At 42.7% G+C, this 19625-nt stretch overlaps 2 protein-coding genes across 4 annotated transcripts; one reads left to right on the top strand and one right to left on the bottom strand.

The window, feature by feature from the left end:
* The first annotated feature begins 5556 nt into the window (after positions 1–5556).
* On the top strand, positions 5557–13775 carry LOC110528260 (NGFI-A-binding protein 2). 2 transcript variants are annotated; one of them, XM_021610171.3, is made up of 7 exons: positions 5557–6122; positions 6897–7814; positions 7956–8089; positions 8798–8849; positions 9515–9629; positions 10445–10630; positions 12235–13775. In XM_021610171.3, the coding sequence occupies exons 2-7, from the start codon at positions 6906–6908 to the stop codon at positions 12330–12332; spliced, it is 1494 nt and encodes a 497-aa protein (XP_021465846.1). In that variant the 5' UTR covers positions 5557–6122; positions 6897–6905; the 3' UTR covers positions 12333–13775. The 2 variants fall into 2 exon arrangements, with proteins under 2 accessions (XP_021465846.1, XP_021465848.1); XM_021610173.3 differs by lacking the exon at positions 10445–10630 and having other exon boundaries at positions 5568–6122.
* LOC110528261 (uncharacterized) lies at positions 13708–16955 on the bottom strand. Of its 2 annotated transcripts, none has more exons than XM_036983846.2 (4): positions 16159–16955; positions 15215–15343; positions 14635–15017; positions 13708–14548 (listed from the first exon to the last, which is right to left on the bottom strand). In XM_036983846.2, the coding sequence occupies exons 2-4, from the start codon at positions 15324–15326 to the stop codon at positions 14369–14371; spliced, it is 675 nt and encodes a 224-aa protein (XP_036839741.1). In that variant the 5' UTR covers positions 15327–15343; positions 16159–16955; the 3' UTR covers positions 13708–14368. The 2 variants fall into 2 exon arrangements, with proteins under 2 accessions (XP_036839741.1, XP_036839742.1); XM_036983847.2 differs by having other exon boundaries at positions 15215–15369; positions 16159–16697.
* Between the last annotated feature and the right edge of the window lie 2670 nt (positions 16956–19625).

Genomic DNA, 19625 nt, shown 5'->3' with positions numbered 1-19625 from the left:
GCTGTATTAACCCTATTCTTGCCAGAAAAAATGTGCGCACAAATGTTCGAATAAACTTTTATTGGCCACTGAATGTAAAGAGAAGAAGATGAATGTAACGTTAATCACCAGGTTTCTCTTTATATCAAAGCAATTACATGGGTCTACAATTGTATTATCTTCAAGAAGCCTAGGCCTAATAACGAAATAATAATTTAAAAACTAGAATTGTAAAAGGCAAACTATTGTCTGGCTTACTCCCTATTTAAACAAAACAAGTAATTGTTTATTCAACAATATAAACATGGATATCATGCAGTCACTTTTTCATACTCTCAAACACCATCCACTCTCTCATGTCTGCCTTCTCCACCCACCTACACACTCCCCGGATGCATTGCATTCTCTAGCTTATTTCTGCCCATTCCGGATGCTGTGTGTTCCTCAAGGAGTGTGTGTGTTTGTGTGTGCAAGTAGTCTGTGTGGGCCAAGTGTCTAGTTAGTTAGGCTGGAGATGGATACAGAGGGCACGTGCCCCCTCGGATTTGTCCTGTGGGTTTCCAATCTATCAACCTCATTACTATCGCTGAAGTTGGAGACTTTTATTTCCCTCACCAACTTTAAACATCAACTATCTGAGCAACTAACCGATTGCTGCAGCTGTACATAGTCCATCTGTAAATAGCCCACCCAATCTACCTACCTCATCCCCATACTGTTTATTTTATTTACTTTTCTGCTCTTTTCCACACCATTATCTCTACTTGCACATCATCATCTGCTCATTTATCACTCCAGTGTAAATCCGCTAAATTGTAATTATTCACTCCTATGGCCTATTTATTGCCTACCTCCTCATGCCTTTTGCACACACTGCATATAGACTTTCTTTTTTTCTCTACTGTGTCATTGACTTGTTTATTGTGTAATTGGCTTGTTTATTGTTTACTCCATGTGTAACTCTGTGTTGTTGTCTGTGTCACACTGCTTTGCTTTATCTTGGCCAGGTCGCAGTTGCAAATGAGAACTTGTTCTCAACTAGCCTACCTGTTTAAATAAAGGTGAAATAAAAATTAAAACATTAAAGAATAAAAAAAATAGCTACCAAGAAGCCATTTTAGGCTCTCAATCAGTTAGAGTATCTAGCTTGTCTAACTATCTTAGCTGGCATTCCTGCTGGCAAGGTTGGTAGATTTTAGAAATAACTAGATGTACTTTACAATAATCACATTCCTTTCATATTTTACCCAGATTTGAGCAGCGATACATAGAAGCATATTTAGTTTCTTTAAAAAAAGAACCACCAGTCAGGAGGATACAGACAGCTCAAGAGGTATACTTAGATATACAGAGAAATATAAAATTTTCTGTTACCTAGAATTAAGCATAATGATTATGGCTCTAGATTGCAGAAAAAAAAGCTGATTCGGGTGAAAAATGCTAAATTATCCAATTTACAGATGGGGGATCTAGCACCCTCCGGACCACTCCCCGCCATCCTCATGTAACTTTTGCCCCCTCAGATTTTTGGGGTGCATGACATCCTTGGATGGATATAAAGGAAGTGGGATGGACTGAACACAGTATGGATGTCCTCTGCCTCAGAAGACCTCTCAGAATCACCTTTATTTGACCTACAGTCAATCTGATATTTTAAGAGGACAATCATTATTTCTTATTCATAAGAAAATCAGAATTCTCTGTTCCAATTAGGCCTACTATTATAATATTATATTTTCCCTCATCAATCTACACACAATACCCCATAATGAAAAAGCAAAAACTGTTTTTATTTTATTTTTACAAATTTATTACAAATAAAAAAAAAGGTAAATAAACCATTTATATATGTATTCAGACCCGTTACTCAGGACTTTGTTGAAGCACCTTTGGCAGCGATTACAGCCTTGAGTCCTCTTGGGTATGATGCTACAAGCAATGGGAGTTTCTCCCATTATTCTCTGCAGATCCTCTCAAGCTCTGTCAGGTTGGATGGGGAGCATCGCTGCACAGCTATTTTCAGGTCTCTCCAGAGATGTTTGATCTGGTTCAAGTTCGGGCTCTGGCTGGGCCACTCAAGGACATTGCAAGAGGCATCACTACAATCCTTGGGTCGAATCCTGGCTATATCACATGTGGCCGTGATTGAGAGCCCCATAGGGTGGCGCACAATTAGCCCAGCATCATCTGGTTTTGGCCGTGGTAGGCCCTCATTGTAAATAAGAATATGTTCTTAACTGACTTGCCTAATTAAATAACGGTTAAATAAATAAATAAAAAATCATTCTGAGACTTGTCGTGAAGCCACTCGTGCGTTGTCTTAGCTGTGTGGTTAGGGTCTTTGTCCTGTTGGAAGGTGAACCTTTGCCCCAGTCTGAGGTCTTGAGCGCTCTGGAGCAAGTTTTCATCAAGGATATCTTTGTACTTTGCTCAGTTCATCTTTCCCTCAATCCTGACTAGTCTCCCAGTCCCTGCCGCTGAAAAATATCCCCACAGCATGATGCTGCCACCTCCATGCTTCACCGTAGGGATGGTGCCAGGTTTCTTCCTGGCATTACCGCCAAAGAGTTCAATCTTGGTTTCATCAGACCAGAGAATCTTGTTTCTCATGGTCTGACTCCTTTAGGTGCCTTTTGGCAAACTCCAAGCTGGCTGTCATGTCCCTTTTACTGAGGAGTGGCTTCTGTCTGGCCACTCTACCATAAAGGCCTGATTGGTGGAGTGCTGCAGAGATGGTTGTCCTTCTGGAAAGTTTTCCCATCTCCACAGAGGAACTCTAGAGCTCTGTCAGAGTGACCATCGGGTTCTTTGTCACCTCCCTGACCAAGGCCCTTCTCCCCCGATTGCTCAATTTGGCCAAGCGGACAGCTCTAGGAAGAGATGGCCACTGTGTTCTTGGGGACCTTCAATGTTGCAGATTTTTTTTGGTTCCCTTCCCGAGATCTGGGCCTCGATACAATCCTGTCTCAGAGCTCTACAGACAATTCCTTCAATATCATGGCTTGGTTTTTCTATGGCATGCACTGTCAACTGTGTGACCTTATATAGACAGGTGTGTGCCTTTCCAAATCATGTCCAATCAATTGAATTTACCACAGGTGGACTCCAATCAAGTTGTAGAAACATCTCAAGGATGATCAATGGAAACAGGATGCACCTGAGCTCAATTTCAAGTCTTATATCAAAGGGTCTAAATACTTATGTAAATAAGGTATTTGTTTTAACATTTTTATAAATTTGCAAAAATATCTAAAAACCTGTTTTCGCTTTGTCATTATGGAGTATTTTGTGTAGATTGATGAGAGGTGGAAAAATGTAATCCATTTTAGAATAAGGATGTAAGGTAACAAAATGTGGAAAAGGGGAAGGGGTCTGAATACTTTCCGAATGGACTGTAGGCCTAATAGAAATTCTTCAGGCTAGTATAAATAGTGAAGCCTATAGTTTCGTTAGTTTCGTTTTCATTAATAATCTAGACTTTCTTTTCACACACACAGCTTTTGATAAATTAAAAAAAGATTGCTTATTTGGTTGAGAGGGCGCAGATAGAACGTGTGTCAGCATGCTTCAACGCCTACGTGGTGACCCGAAGGACACATAGACAATGGTGCTTTGTGCAAAATCACACAGCTGTGGTGAACATATAGGCCTACTCAACATAAACCATTTAACCAATTCGTCCCAAGTTAAACCAATCAAAACAACCATGGCCAGACATGTTGGAGCCTAAATGCCATTAATTTACGCAAAATCAACTTCGGATTTTGTTCAATTAATTTAAGATAGCCTATTTATCACAACAAACGCTGTAGGACTACTGTACATCAAATTCACAGTGATGCCTGTTGCATCATTGGGGAATCCCCTATCTTATGCGTCATGCGCATAAGAGCCCTCTCCTGTACCCTCTCCTGTACTCCCTGTTCACCCACGACTGCATGGCCACGCACGCCTCCAACTCAATCATCAAGTTTGCGGACGACACAACAGTGGTAGGCTTGATTACCAACAACGATGAGACGGCCTACAGGGAGGAGGTGAGGGCCCTCGGAGTGTGGTGTCAGGAAAACAACCTCACACTCAACGTCAACAAAACTAAGGAGATGATTGTGGACTTCAGGAAACAGCAGAGGGAACACCCCCCTATCCACATCGATGGAACAGTAGTGGAGAGGGTAGCAAGTTTTAAGTTCCTCGGCATACACATCACAGACAAACTGAATTGGTCCACTCACACAGACAGCATCGTGAAGAAGGCGCAGCAGCGCCTCTTCAACCTCAGGAGGCTGAAGAAATTCGGCTTGTCACCAAAAGCACTCACAAACTTCTACAGATGCACAATCGAGAGCATCCTGGCGGGCTGTATCACCGCCTGGTATGGCAACTGCACCGCCCTCAACCGTAAGGCTCTCCAGAGGGTAGTGAGGTCTGCACAACGCATCACCGGGGGCAAACTACCTGCCCTCCAGGACACCTACACCACCCGATGTCACAGGAAGGCCATAAAGATCATCAAGGACATCAACCACCCGAGCCACTGCCTGTTTACCCCGCTATCATCCAGAAGGCGAGGTCAGTACAGGTGCATCAAAGCTGGGACCGAGAGACTGAAAAACAGCTTCTATCTCAAGGCCATCAGACTGTTAAACAGCCACCACTAACACTGAGTGGCTGCTGCCAACACACTGACACTGACTCAACTCCAGCCACTTTAATAATGGGAATTGATGGGAAATGATGTAAATATATCACTAGCCACTTTAAACAATGCTACCTTATATAAATGTTACTTACCCTACATTATTCATCTCATATGCATACGTATATACTGTACTCTATATCATCGACGGTATCCTTATGTAATACATGTATCACTAGCCACTTTATACTATACTATGCCACTTTGTTTACATACTCATCTCATTGTACATACTGTACCCGATACCATCTACTGTATCTTGCCTATGCTGCTCTGTACCATCACTCATTCATATATCCTTATGTACATATTATTTATCCCCTTACACTGTGTACAAGACAGTAGTTTTGGAATTGTTAGTTAGATTACTTGTTATTACTGCATTGTCGGAACTAGAAGCACAAGCATTTCGCTACACTCGCATTAACATCTGCTAACCATGTGTATGTGACAAATAAAATTTGATTTGATTTGATTTGATGCAGAGAATCTACCCAACCGATCGGAAACAGTCCTTCACCACTTGCCACCCACTTGATGATTCTGCCGCACAATGGACTGTATGTCCATTTTGTTTACACGACTGCGCTGTATATCATCAATACGATGTATCTGTGAAACAGCACCCAATATAAATAACTGATCTAGTGTAATAAAGGTTAGATTAATTAAATCGAAGGTTATGCTATTATCAGCATAGGGTATCATACAGCCCACCTCACACATTTATGTGACTGACCAGAATGGTAGCCTATGTGGTCCTCAGTTTGTATTGAATAGGCTTAGACAGGTGCATCTTATTGCGAAGTGGGCAGACAAAATCAGAAAATGAAAGGGTTAATAAGCAAACCTCAGCCTTTCAAGCCCCCGCCTCCCACATCTCCAATTTGAAAGCCGCCTCTCTACCGGGAGAGGAAAGCTCTTTTTCGGTCAGATGGCGTGCTGCAGTCCGCCCCCAGGTTTCTCGCACCCACTCAACCAGCAAAAAAGCAGCCAGCAACCAATACGGTTCGTCAGGGGAGGATATCTGCTAACGAATCCAGACGAGTTACGATATGCTCAGGGATTTAGCTGATGGCAACACCACTCCGAAGTGAGAAAGAAAACGATTGTACAGGGAAAGAGAGCGATTATACAAATCAATGTAAGGTATTTACAATAGGCTGTGTACAATAGCTCTATTGATCACCGTTTCTTAATTTTTTTTTTGTCTCAGCCCTTTCATTGATAACAATTTAACGGGATTGGATGGGACTTTCGACAAGGTTAAAAGTGAGATAACCATAAGGCTTTTGCTCATTTACCTTTATCGTTCAATAATCGAGCCTATTACGAGGCGGCACATATTGCGCGAAAACTGGATTCTGTTGCTGGAGACACCACTCCGTCACTCAGTGAGCGCGGGTCCCCTCTACCAATCCAGCCGTCGGACGACGTGGACAAGGTAAGAGATTACATTAGAGTCATTTAAATGTTTTATGCTGAAATATTACATTTTACATGCGTGTGTAATTCCATAGATATATGCATTGTCTGGTATTGGGCTTGGACGGATGTGCGCGTAATACTATTGTCATAGTTTTTTCAATGATTGTTTTCGTAACCATCGCTTTGTGCGTTATATAAACTATCAAATTCGGGTCTCATAAGAGTAGACAAACTATTTTTAATTATCACAACTTGAATAAGAGATAAAAAATTGTGCATTTCTAAACTGTAGGCCTACATTTCCCCAATAATACCATGCGTACACATCCTGCATATTTGAGGTATAAAGGGTTGGGCACCCACATGTGAAATGTTGCCAAAGATAACCACCAATAATAATATACTATCAGGAAAAGTAGGCTATTGGAGTATAAGTCTCTAATTTAGTAATTTTGGTTTAAAAAAATGTAAAGATATTGACATTGTCTTCTTATATAAGACATCTGATGGATATGGACTTTAGGTGTTCTTATATGAGACATCTGTTCCCAGATATAGCATCACAGCAGTAGTTACCACACCACAAAAAGATTGGTAGAAAATTGCTAACATTCCAAAGAAAACATAACCCGAAATAACAATACATATAGATTATACCATATAGCAAACAAATGAATAAAGCATTCTGTACACACAACACAATACTCCTTCCATTGATTGATAAGCCATTTATTAAAACTTAAGACTTGAGTAACTCTCCTCCGGTCTGTTCCTTCTTTCCCACCTCCAGTCCTGCGCCATGTCTCTGCCACGCACGCTGGGCGAGCTGCAACTGTACCGGGTGCTGCAGAGGGCCAACCTGCTGGCCTACTACGACACCTTCATCCAGCAGGGTGGCGACGACGTGCAGCAGCTCTGTGAGGCTGCAGAGGATGAGTTCTTGGAAATCATGGCGCTGGTCGGCATGGCGACCAAGCCACTGCACGTGCGCCGTCTGCAGAAGGCCCTCCGCGACTGGGCGGCCAACCCAGCCCTCTTCAACCAACCCCTGGCCAACGTACCCCTGGGGGGAATCCCTCTGTTCAAGGTTGATGGGACGGGTGGTAGCGGGACCGCTGCCGGAGTACTCAGGAAGTCCCTGAGCAACGGGCAGCCGGGGTCACCGTGTGACAGAGAGGACAGGGCATGCCTCACCCCTATGCACAGTGGGAGCCCCAGAAGCCCCTGCTCCCAGGCCTCACCGCAGCCCCAGGACACCCACTACAGGGACAAGCTGTCCCCAATGGACCCTCACTGGCTCAGCCCTGAACAGGACGGGAACAGCGCCTCAGCCTCAGGGGTGGACGAGGAGCAGCCCAGCCCACCTCTGCTCCCCCCTCGTCCCCCAGGTCCCTCCACGCCCCCGGCCTCCTCCTCATCTCTCTCCCCGGCAGCCCTCTCGGCCTGGCCCGGGGGCCAGCTGGATGGGGAGACGGCGCAAGCAGTAGGGGAGAGCGTGGACAGGCTCCTGAGGACCCTACCCAGGTCAGACCCCAGAGAGGTGAAGACACTGCTGAGGATGAACAAGAAGATGGCCAAGACTGTGGGCCACATCTTCAAGATGGCACCCCAGGATGTGGCCAAGGAGGAGGAGATCCGTAAGTACAGCCTCATCTACGGCCGCTTCGACTCCAAGAGGAGGGAGGGAAAGCAGCTCACACATCACGAGGTAAGGGCATCAGTGTTTCTACTATTAGAGGTCTCTGTGTACCGGTATGTGTGAGGCTTGAGCCTGGTCTTCTTTTTATCATGCTGTTCATATCATTCTAACATTCTCTTTCACCTTATTTTATGTCCTCCTTATGTTCAGCTGATCATCAATGAAGCGGCTGCACAGTTCTGTATGCGTGACAACGCTCTGCTTCTTCGACGGGTAGAGCTCTTCTCATTGGCTAGACAGGTGGCAAGAGAATGTGCCTACACCTCCACACTCAAGCATGCCAGGTAAGGGCACGAGCCTGCGCAGTTTAAGGTCTTCCCTACCCCAATCTGATGACCATCCCACCCTCTGTCTCTTCCTCTATAACTAAGTTTTATCCCTTATGGGCCCTGGTCAAAAGTAGTGCACTACATAGGGAATAGGGTGCCATTTGGGATGCAAAGAAACCCAAATAGAGTTACGATATTAGAAATTCAAATGTTATGCTCTGCTTTGCCTTGAGCATATATGATTCCTTTTCTCAACAAGATATGATCGTAGAGAAACTACTATGTGGTTGCAGGCAGCATAGGGGCGAAGAGAGGTGGGCGTATAGAACAGAGGGAAAGCTGGGAACTCCCACAGCACACATAGCTAAGCCTAGCCAAGGTCATGCTATTAGTCAGACAGCACTGCAGTCAGTGCATCAGCTTAAAAACAAAGTCATACTGTGTAACCAACAAAATGAAAGCACATTCAAATCCTCAAGCTTCTCATATAATCAATAACAAAAACATATCTTTCAAACTCACTGAATAATGTATGCGTTTACTTTTAGTCACAAATAGCCTCGAGGTTTGGTTACTCAACATCAGTTTTTATATTGTAATTGGATATAGTGAGCTACTACTTGCTAATGAACAAAGCAGGACCAACTGAATCCTGGAGTTTGCACAAGAGGTTTGCTCTTCTTTTACTGCCTTCTTACTTTATTATACTTTCTCTTATTACAGATCAAGTGCAGATGACTGCAGCTTACCATCCCAAAAGAGAATAAAAAATGAGGTGAGTGGGCTTAAGTCTCTGAACCCCTAACAGAAAAGAGTAAAACTATACCAAACTCTCTCACTCTTGTTTAAATGTGTTATTGTGGGTGTACACAAGCTGTTTTGTCAACATAATATTGGTAATGTATTGGATACGGCATTGGTAGACAATGAATGAGCTGTAATGGCAATAAATTGCAATAATTTATATGCTGTAATTTATACCATGGCTACAATTCAATTAGTCCTTTACAATATTTAAGCAATAAGGCCCGAGGAGGTGTGGTATATGGCCAATATACCATGGCTAAGGGCTGTTCTTAGGAATGACGCAAAGCGAAGTGCCTGGACACAGCCCTTAGCCGTGGTTTAATGGCCATATATCACAAACCCCAGAGATGCTTTATTGCTATTATAAACTGGTTACCAACGTAATTAGAGCAGTAAAAATAAATGTTTCGTCATACCCATGGTATATGGTCTGATATACCACGGCTGTCAGCCAATCAGCATTCAGGGCTTGAACCACCCAGTTCATAAATCAATTTATACCATAGGTACTTTTCAGTAGTAATTGCATTGTAAGACACACAATATTATGTTTTGGTGTGTTTCGGGTGATAGTGTGGAAGTGTGTGTTTGAGATGTTTTGTGTATTTAAATGGTTAAGTGTGTGTGTTTCAGGTGATAGTGTCAGAGTGTGTGTCCTCCCTCCATGGTGTTGAGGGGTCAGAGGGCGTGTCCCAGAGGGCTGACGAGGACAGCCTATCAGGAGAGAGTCTGGACAGCCTAACACAAGGTATGTACGGTGTCCAGATCCAAATATTATTTCTTAGTAACACTAGCTTGTATATCGGCTTAAGTCAAGTAAGTCTAGCATGTACACTATATACAGTAATTGTTGAACACATTTAGCACTGATCTTGTACAGTGTCACTTAATCACATTCCATTCCCAGACATTCTTTATGTGTTTCTGTAAATGTCAGAGCCCCACTGACTTTAAAGCACCATTTATAATCAAGCCCAAATAGTTCATGTTTTCTGTAGTGTCAGGCTGTGTCCCAAATGGCAACCTATTCCCTATATAGTGCACTACTTTTGACCGTAGCCCAATAGATAGGTTGGCTGACATCGTCACAAAAAATGTGAGCATCGATGAGGCAGAAGGCCATGTGGTGTTATGATTCTGAACAGTCAAATAACTAGCAACAATGACAAGAAGCTGCCATATGGGGAATTGTAAGTGGCTCGTTTCAGCTCTTTGTACCTTGTTATTGATACCATGTATTCTTTTGAGGCGTTTTGACTCATGTCTATGCTAATATGGCTAAAATTCGCTAGCTAGCGAATCAACAACTGTAACTGTATTTGAGAGACAAGTGCTCATTGTGCAAATGTATTTGTTTTTAATAAACATTTGGAGACTAAAATGTATTTACATTTTGTCAACAATCTATGCCAACCCCATCTTTTTTGCCCCATAGTTGCGCACGTGTCGGTTTTGGTCTATGGGGAATTGGGTGCCATTTGGGACGCAAAGTCAGCCTTGTCAAGAAACAGCTATATTTGATTGGTTCAAAATGGCATTCACACCTAACCTTGTCTGTCTTAGACGTAGGCTCACAGTGCAACCAATCTCCATCACCCCGCCCCCCCACCGACACCTCCATACCTGCCAACTGGAATCGCCAACTCATGCAACAAACGCTCATGGATGAGGGGCTGCGATTGGCTAGGATGGTGTCACATGACCGTGCTGGCAAGGTCAGCCTTAGGTCAGAGGGGACACATACCACAGGTGACTTTCTGAATAATGGCTTACAAACATTATCATCCAAGAGTTATCATACTAACACTCTTAAAGTGATAGGCCTGAAATTCAGACTAAAAGGTTTTTGTGATGTTGAGATGACTCGGTCTCACAATTTTTTTTTGTGTAGATTTGGCTACGTCTCAATCTCAAATGAATAGGATATATGCACCGTCTCATTTCATTGTTTTTAAACGGTGCCTATCTTAACCATTAATTTGAGATTGAGACATACAGCCAAATCTCACTAGAGCTACGCAACAGATGGCGTGGGACATTGACTCATCCTGATATTAAACCACTTTCGAGGCCGGAATCTTTTTAACAAACTTAAATTTTGAAGTGAACTATCACTTTAACATACTGTCCCTGTAGCCAGTATCGTTTACATTGATAACAAGTAGAAACTGAGGTAGGGCTAAAAGGCCAGAGTTTTGCTACCGTCATTTAAAGACTGTTTCAAGGATCTTCGGTTTGAACCCAAGTGAGTCAGAATCTTTATTGATTCCTCCCACTAGCCAGGTCTGAGTTCTAACTAGCTGGGACTGGAGAAGAGAGAAAGAAGGAAAATTAGTTGGGGGATAGGCTACCTCCTCCCCTCTATCAGCTACAAACCATACTGAAAATTGACATGGATGTCAATACAGTCAAATTGCCATGAGGTCGAGTAGCGTATGTAAATAACTGATTATGACACTTCAAATGATTGTACTTATCCCTTTCCTGTCACACCTTATCACGCATCATTAAAATGTTAAAGGTACAGCCATTCAGATGTTAATAAAACTACTGTGCCGTAGCACTAGGCTGTCACAGTAGGCAGGGTGGAGAAGATACAGGGAGATCGAGTGGGAGGAAGAGAGAATGATAGCAGGAGGGGCAGAGGAAGTGCTGTGGGGTGGTAAACAGACACCCCCCCCCCCCCCCCTCGGCTGACGTCAGTGTGTTAGGCATGTGGGCTGAAGGGCGGGATGGATGGAGAGAGGGGGCGAAGGAGTGGGCTGTAATTGGAGGGGCGTTGCATTGACTCACCGAGCGACAGAGAACAAAAATAAAAACCTGTGGGCAGGGAAATGGCACAGGCTTTTTTTCTCCCTCTCCCTCTACTTAAGAAGTAAGCAGAGGGGGAAAAACAACCATTTCATCTCTCTATGACGTCGGTCTCCCTCTCACTTCCCCGCCGTCGTCCTTTGTTCTTATCACTCACCTTGGTTTCCTTCTCCTTTTCTGTTTCACTCACTCAACACGACCTGTCTCCTCTGACCAAACTGCACCTACGTCCTCTACAGTGTTATCCTATTCGCCTGTAGGTGGGCTCGCATTCTGTCAGACAAAACATTTGACATTTAATTTTCCATTTCAAATATTAAAGTTTGCTACCATAGTTGAATGGTGTTGTTGTATTTCCAGTTTTATTACTTTGAGTAAGTGAAGTACTCGTAAAAGTTACGACCCTAACCAATCTAATATGCATTAATTGGTGTACAGTTGACCATAGCAAGCACTCAAAGGTTCAGGGGGAGTAATAATGTATTGTCATTATATTGTCTGTCAGGCATATAGGCTAACAGCCCTCATCTTTCCTCTTCCAGACTTTGAGGCTAAGGCGGAGAGGAGGAGCTCAGTAGCAGTGTGCAGGAGCAGCAGCCCTGGCAGCACCAAAGATGACTCGGACCAAGGGGGAAAGTAGTGAAACTAACCACTCATCATCCTGAGAACCCATCAACTACCCTGCTTCTCATCACCTTAAATCCTGGAGGGCCAAACTCAGCAGGCTTTCCATCTGTACTTAAACCACTAACAGTAGTAGTAGTACAGGGATGGGGGAGGGGCCGTGGAATAAATCATTCCAATCTATATCAAATCTACATCCTAAATGGCACCCTACATAATGCCCTACTTTTGATCAGAACCCTGGTCAAAAGCTGTGCATGATATAGGGAATAGGGTGCCATTTGGGACAGAACCCACGATTGGCTGAATCGGGTGGTTCAGGCAGAGGCAACACATCTTAAACCTGCAAATACTACGGCCCTCCAGTACTGAAATTGAGAAACCGGTGCTCTACAACTTTACCTCTGTATATAATGTGCCCAAACCCTCCAAACAGCATTAGCCACATCTCCACAGGACTACTGTAACACTTACACAACTGTGGGAGGTTTGTCACATAATGTGACAATGTCTCAGTTTGTCCCCTATGAACATAATCCCAATAATCCCCTCCTCCCCCAGGACAATGGATGCAAAATGTTGATATCATGACTAACTTTTGGTGCTATTTTTGTTCTGTTGATACAAGGTTGTAACTGAGAAAGGACTTGTGATGAGGAAAAGTATCTGTAATGACACTGCCGTTAAAGCTTGGTTTGCAAAGTGCCACTCGTTCGAGTGTTGACCGTTTGATAGCTAGATGATAAACAGAAATAAGTGTACAGAGACGATAATCAGGTTCAGAGGCCTTTTCCTCCCAATAATGCAGCAAGTGTCACTTACACCCACTGAGACTGTTCTTTTGGAGAGGTGGGTTTGGATGTTAATATGTTAATATTATTGATCCCTTAGATTAGATTTATTGGTGAACTCAACATTCTTTGATTTAACTTGAGGTTTAAACAAGCAACAATAATTTACAAGCAACAACCATTTGCATAACTCTTACTTGAGGCAATTACTTAGATAACAATGACGAATTATCATCTCCCCAATGTTTTTTTTATACAGTATGTTTGTCATATTAAACACTAAATTCTTTGACAATGGAGTTTGGGATAATTTAACTGGGGTTTTTTTTACTAAGAAAACATCAGATGTTACTGGGTATGAATGTTGAAAAGGTGTTTGGATGAATAGGAAATCAGGATGAATCAAGGACATTTCATTTTCTGCATCCCAAAAGGCCTTCAATATCCTATATAATGAACTACTTTTGACCAGGGTCCATATGGCTCTGGTTAAAGGTGGTGCTCTATAGAGGAAATATAATGCAATTTGGGATGCACACATTATTACCATGAGGTACCTAAACTGTAACCTCCTGCCTCACAAGCATTAAACAACCTCAGTTTGTTATGTTGAACAGAAGATTATTTATTTTGTTAAATCTCAATAAAATGTTATTTTATTGTTTTAATCTTGTGGCCCCATTTGTTGCACTCCTTTTGACGGAGCATGAGAGTCAAATGTACGATAAGGCTGAATAAGCCTTCGTCATTCGAATGCTGCCAGCAATTAGGGAACTAATAGAAAAGCACTAAGTCCAAACAGACATTCCCACTCTCCCCCCAATATCACCACCACCATCAAGTTGTTTGTTCCTTCCAGTTCTGTGCTGAGTGCTAATCCTGTACAAACGATGCTTCATGACTCACCTGTATCTGTGATGTCACCCTCTTTTCACTCCATGTGAGTGCGCACCCCCTACCACCATGATGAGAGCAGACTAAATATAGCGAGATATAGCTGCCAATCTGGTGGCTCGTTGAGGAGTTCTGCTGTGTGCTTTTGCGTCGCTGCTTTGATTGAGAAAGACCAAGGCTCCATCCCAAATAGCACCCTATGATATAGTGTACTACTTTTGACGAGGACCCATGGCGCAAATTACTGATCACTGTGGCAACAAAATAACCCTCTGGGGAAAAAACTTGTTGAATCAACATTGTTTCCATGTCATTTCAACCCCCCAAAATCTATGCGATGATGTTGAATCAACATGGAACCAGAGTTTTAGCTGATGTGTGTGTGGAGGTGGCGCAGGAAGTCCCCCCTGGTGGTGGTGTAGCCAGGGAACACAGCATTGCAGAAGTCACACACCTGAGACTGCATTGCCACCTCTGACATCAGCATCATTCCCCCGGTCTGGCTCAGGAACTCCCTGTCCAAGAAGGAGCCACACGCCGAGGGCATCTAAGGGGGGAGGAGGGGGGGGGTGACTAGTCAAATGATTAAGTCTAATAAAACATTTAAATATGAATTCAAGGGGAGAAACCTACCCGGAACATTTGTCGGGTCGTATCATCAACCCAAAATCGACCTGCTTGCTTCGAGTCCCCAGAGACACTGGAGGGTGCCACCTCTCCATTATTACCCCCAGGTAGATCCAGAGGCCTGAGGGGAGCGGCTTTGAGGACCGCATTCCTTTCTGTCTCTGGATGAGCAAAGTCCAGCCGTAGTCTACCCAAATCCCCCTCCAGGAGATCAGAGAGTGAGCCAAAGGCCCCAGATAGGACTATACCGCCACGGTGTGCAGCAGGGTTGTGTGTTGGTACCATTGGGGTTTCTGGCCGTGCAGGGAGAGACCCCAGGCCACCCTGGGTGCACTGGACTGGGATTGGTGCCATTACGCTGGGTTGTCCATCAGGAACAGGGGCTTCTCCTAAGGAAGGAACCAGATCTTATAAGTCTGTCAAACATATTGACTGTATTGTAGCCTACTAGATTAATTGATATTGTATATACAGTGCGCACTGAATTCCCAGATTTTGGCATTCATCGTAACACGAAGAACCTGCAGAACAGGCATGTATGAGAAGCATATAATTTCTTATCCTATAAAAAGGAGATGGGAGTGACCTCGCTGTCTCCTCAGTGTCTCTGTGAGTTGCTGGAGTAGAGCAGCCTGCTTCAGACATAGCGAACGCAGTCGGAGGAACTCCCTGTACAGCTCTGTGTACGCCTCCTCCATCTCAGCAGCATAGGGATCTTTACAAAACCAGTGAAAAAGAGACCTGTACATTACAATGTACATGAAAAATGATCACCTTCGAGTCCAAAAAATAAATGTTGAGGTGAGACTTTTGCTCCTGTGAGTGTAACATACTATATAGCATGTTATGCTATCGTCAGTTGTGTGCAAGGTCTAGTTTCCCTCCCTCAACTTGAGTCTAAAGAAGGAAGTGATAAGGAAAAAGGGAACCAAGTCGAGGAGAGAGAATGGGGCCCTATCATACAAAACATCTGTGGGGTCTATGTCCAAAGTCAAACACAGAAATCACTGAACACGTTTTACAGTATAACTAAAAATACAACGGATACCTATCCAACACCTTTATTTTCAGGCATAATAAAATCACGTGTCTTTTTCAAGAGGCATATTCTATTTGTGAAGAGAATTGTAAACTGTACAGGAACTCATACACTTCATAAAACAGAAAGCATTCATAACATAACAGGAAAATACGGGCAATTCCATTACATGTCTTGTAGGCTTTCTAATAAGGGAATGTAAAAGTTTCATTCGTGTTTGATACAGCCAGCCTACAAATCGCCACTTCATATGATTTTTGTGAAAACTTAGAGCTGTATTTGAAAACCTGCATATACTATTGACTATCCATTAAATGTTAAATAACATACTGCAATTGTTGAAAACAAAGCATGTTGTTCCCCTAGCTTCATACTTTGTTTTCATTGATTGAATTTCTTATGAGATAAGGTCAACTCGGATCATTTTGGTACAGGCATTTAAGACGTGGACGCACTTAAACTGACAAAAGGTGAAGATTAATACAACTTACGTTCGTCTTTCTCAATGACACAACGGGAAATCACGTTGAACACGCTTTCATATCTTGAGAAGAGGCAGAGGACTTGTCCTTATGTTGATTGTAGCCTACCAGTGAAACAAAATCAACCCCGAAACAGGAACAGGAAAAGTTGTTCTTCGTAAACAGTTCTTATGAATACCATTAACCGGATCATTGTTGAACTTTCAATGAGAGGCGCACAACAGAGAAGTTGAGTTGTTGCAGGAAAAAGGCAGAGTATATGAGATAAGGACACGCAACTTCGATATAGTTACTTTTTATAGCAGGTTAGGAATCGAATTATCCTAACCTAACCTAAATTCCCCAAGCCTGCTACGAAAAAAGCCACTTCCGGTCGTAGTTGTATCGAAGAGGTGTGTTTTTAGGGAATCTCGATAAGGATACGCATGTAAAACGACTAACCAACATCTAAAACTGGCTCTTACCGTAACCTAATTTTAACCAATTATGAAATAAAATGTTGGTTTGCAGGTCAGGAGTGTCCTGGGTAAACTTCCTGAAGGCAGTGCGTCGCGGCACTCCAACTGACTCCGTCAGTTGAATTTAAGGTGAGAAAGTCAGTTTGAGGCCTACCAGACTTACTCATATAATCTAACAATATTATGCTTATCTTTATAAAAACATATTCTGATCGAAACGAATTAGCCTCCTGTACGTCTATATCTGTATAGTAGCCGCAACAGCCATCTGAAATAAAGAAATGCAGCTTCTCTTCCTTTATATAGATTGATATACAGTACCAGTCAAAAGTTTAGACACACCTAATCATTCAAAGGGTTTCCTTTATTTTTACTATATTCTGCATTGTAGAATAATAGTGAAGACATCAAAACAATGAAATAACACATATGGAATAATGTAGTAAACCAAGACAAGAGTAGCGACTGGACATGAAACACAATCAATACTACCTGGAGAATGGAATTAAGGGAGTGACATATAGGGGAGGTAATCTGATAATGTGCCTCTGTACGCCTATATAGATATTCTATTAATAAATCTGCTGTTTCCAGCTATAATAGTAATTTACAACATTAACAATGTCTACACTGTATTTCTGATCAATTCGATGTTATTTTAATGGACAAAAAAAAAAAATGCTTTTCTTTCAAAAACAAGGACATTTCTAAGTGACCTCAAACTTTTGAACGGTAGAATGTATATAATTAAAATATTAATATTATAAAGTGGACACCTAAGCCTAAAGGCCTATGCATGCAATGCTCTGATGCAATTTAATATTCAAATCTCTGAAAGCTGACCCGTGAGGTGGACAATTGTTGTTTTCGGAAAGTTGCCGAAAAACAAATAAAAAAAAATAGGCTATGAAGTTTAGCATACACTCACTACACATCGAAACACAAGTGTTTTTGTAATTTGTTATAGCTGTTAAGGACACGTAAATGTGGCTTATTTGACCAACATCACTCTGTTATTGATGGCGCTGGTTGCGCCAGGTCAGATCTGAATGCATATGTATGTCTGGTAAATTAAAATCTTCCCTGTCATGTTGTTCGACGCCAAATTTTTATAAAGGAAACTCAAATGGTATATTGTTTTTATGAAGATTTTAGAATATTGGTATGAAAATCTGTCGCCAATTGGATGGAAACCTAGCTATAGACACCCTAAAGACTAGTCCAATGTCACTTCTTTATGCCTGCACATCAGGATTTACCAGCAGCCCCAAACATCTAAAGAATAAGCTACCAGCAAAACAAGCTTGTAAGAATTATAATTAAAATCCCCCCTCATACTCCTCTGGAGGCTGAGAATATGTTTGTCTATCTATCTATGTAAATGTTTTGCATTTACAGTGCATTCCGAGAGTAAAATCAGACCCCTTGACCTTTTCCACATTGTTACATTACAGCCTTATTCTAAAATTGATAAAATATTTTTTCCCCCTCATCAATCTACACACAATACCCCATAATGACAATGCAAAAACAGTTTTGGGATTTTTTGCAAATGTATTAAAATACTGTAAGTATTCATACCCTTTACTCAGTACTTTGTCTAAGCACCTTTGGCAGTGATTACAGCCTGGAGTCTTCTTGGGTACTCTACAAGCTTGGTACAACTGTATTTGGGGTTTCTCCCATCCTTCTCTGCAGATCCTCTCAATCTCTTTCAGGTTGGATGGGGAGCTTCGCTGCACAGCTATTTTCAGGCCTATCCAGAGATGTTCAGGCTCTGGCTGGACCACTCAAGAACATTCAGAGACTTGTCTTGAAGCCCCTCCTGCGTTGTCTTGGCTATGTGCTTAGGGTCATTGTCCTGTTGGAAGGTGAACGTTTGCCCCAGTCTGAAGTCCTGAGCGCTCTGGAACAGTCCCTGCCGCTGAAAAAAATCCCCACAGCATGATGCTGCTACCCCCATGCTTCACCGTAGGGATGGTGCCAGGTTTCCTCCAGACGTGACGCTTGGCATTCAGACCAAAGAGTTCAATCTTAGTTTCATCAGACCAGAGAATCTTGTTTCTTATGGTCAGAGTCCTTTAGGTGCCTATTGGCAAACACCAAGTGGGCTGTCATGTGCCTTTTACTCAGGTGTGGCTTCCGTCTGGCCACTCTTCCATAAAGGTCTGATTGGTGGGGTGCTGCAGAGATGGTTGTCCTTCTGGAAGGTTCTTGGTCACCTCCCTGACCAAGGCCCGTCTCCCCCGATTGCTCAGTTTGGCCAGGCAGCCACTGTGCTCTTGGACCTTCAATGTTGCAGAATTTTTTTGCCTCGACACAATCCTATCTTGGAGCTCTACGGACCATTCCTTCGACCTCACGGCTTGGTTTTTGCAATGATATGCACTTATTTTTCTATGGTATATTGGCGATCACACAATTTAATGTGCATCCCGCCACCTACTATGAGGGATGGAAACAGGATTCCTCCAAAAAACTAACAAAAGAATTTACTAAATAAATAACTTAACACAGATCTGATCCCTACACAGGCTCAATGAGAACCTGGGAGGGCAGGTCTTCCTGTACCAGTACCACTTGCAAGTCTTCCTGGAGTCCAAAAACCTTTCTGCTGCAGCCACAATAATGTCTAGTTTCTTCAACTTCTTTGAGACTTGCACTGTACAGTTTATAACTGTGGCAATGAACGCAACAAAATCCACCTTTTTAACACAGATAGTGAATACTATCTGAGATTCATGAGTGATCTTTTGTCTGGCAGCAAACATTTACTACCGGCTGCATCACTTGTTTTCGCAATTATTTTAAAACGCCTCACATAGATTTGATTGACCGCTCTAACTTTTGCCACCTCAATTTCCTTCACCCTTACAGGGCACTCCAGGAACTCAGGATCATGAAACCCACCACAATTGCAACACTGTCATCTTTCTACACACCTTTCTTCAGTATACTCTGTTCGTATGCACATACTTGAAACATGGTCAAATCCTTTACAATTCTTACACTGCAGTG

This window comes from Oncorhynchus mykiss, chromosome 7, assembly GCF_057628025.1.
Source record: "Oncorhynchus mykiss isolate SJ-2025 chromosome 7, ASM5762802v1, whole genome shotgun sequence".
NCBI classification, from domain to species: domain Eukaryota; kingdom Metazoa; phylum Chordata; class Actinopteri; order Salmoniformes; family Salmonidae; genus Oncorhynchus; species Oncorhynchus mykiss.
The sequence above is the reverse complement of the archived record's forward strand: the minus strand, read 5'-3'. Positions and strand labels throughout refer to the sequence as shown.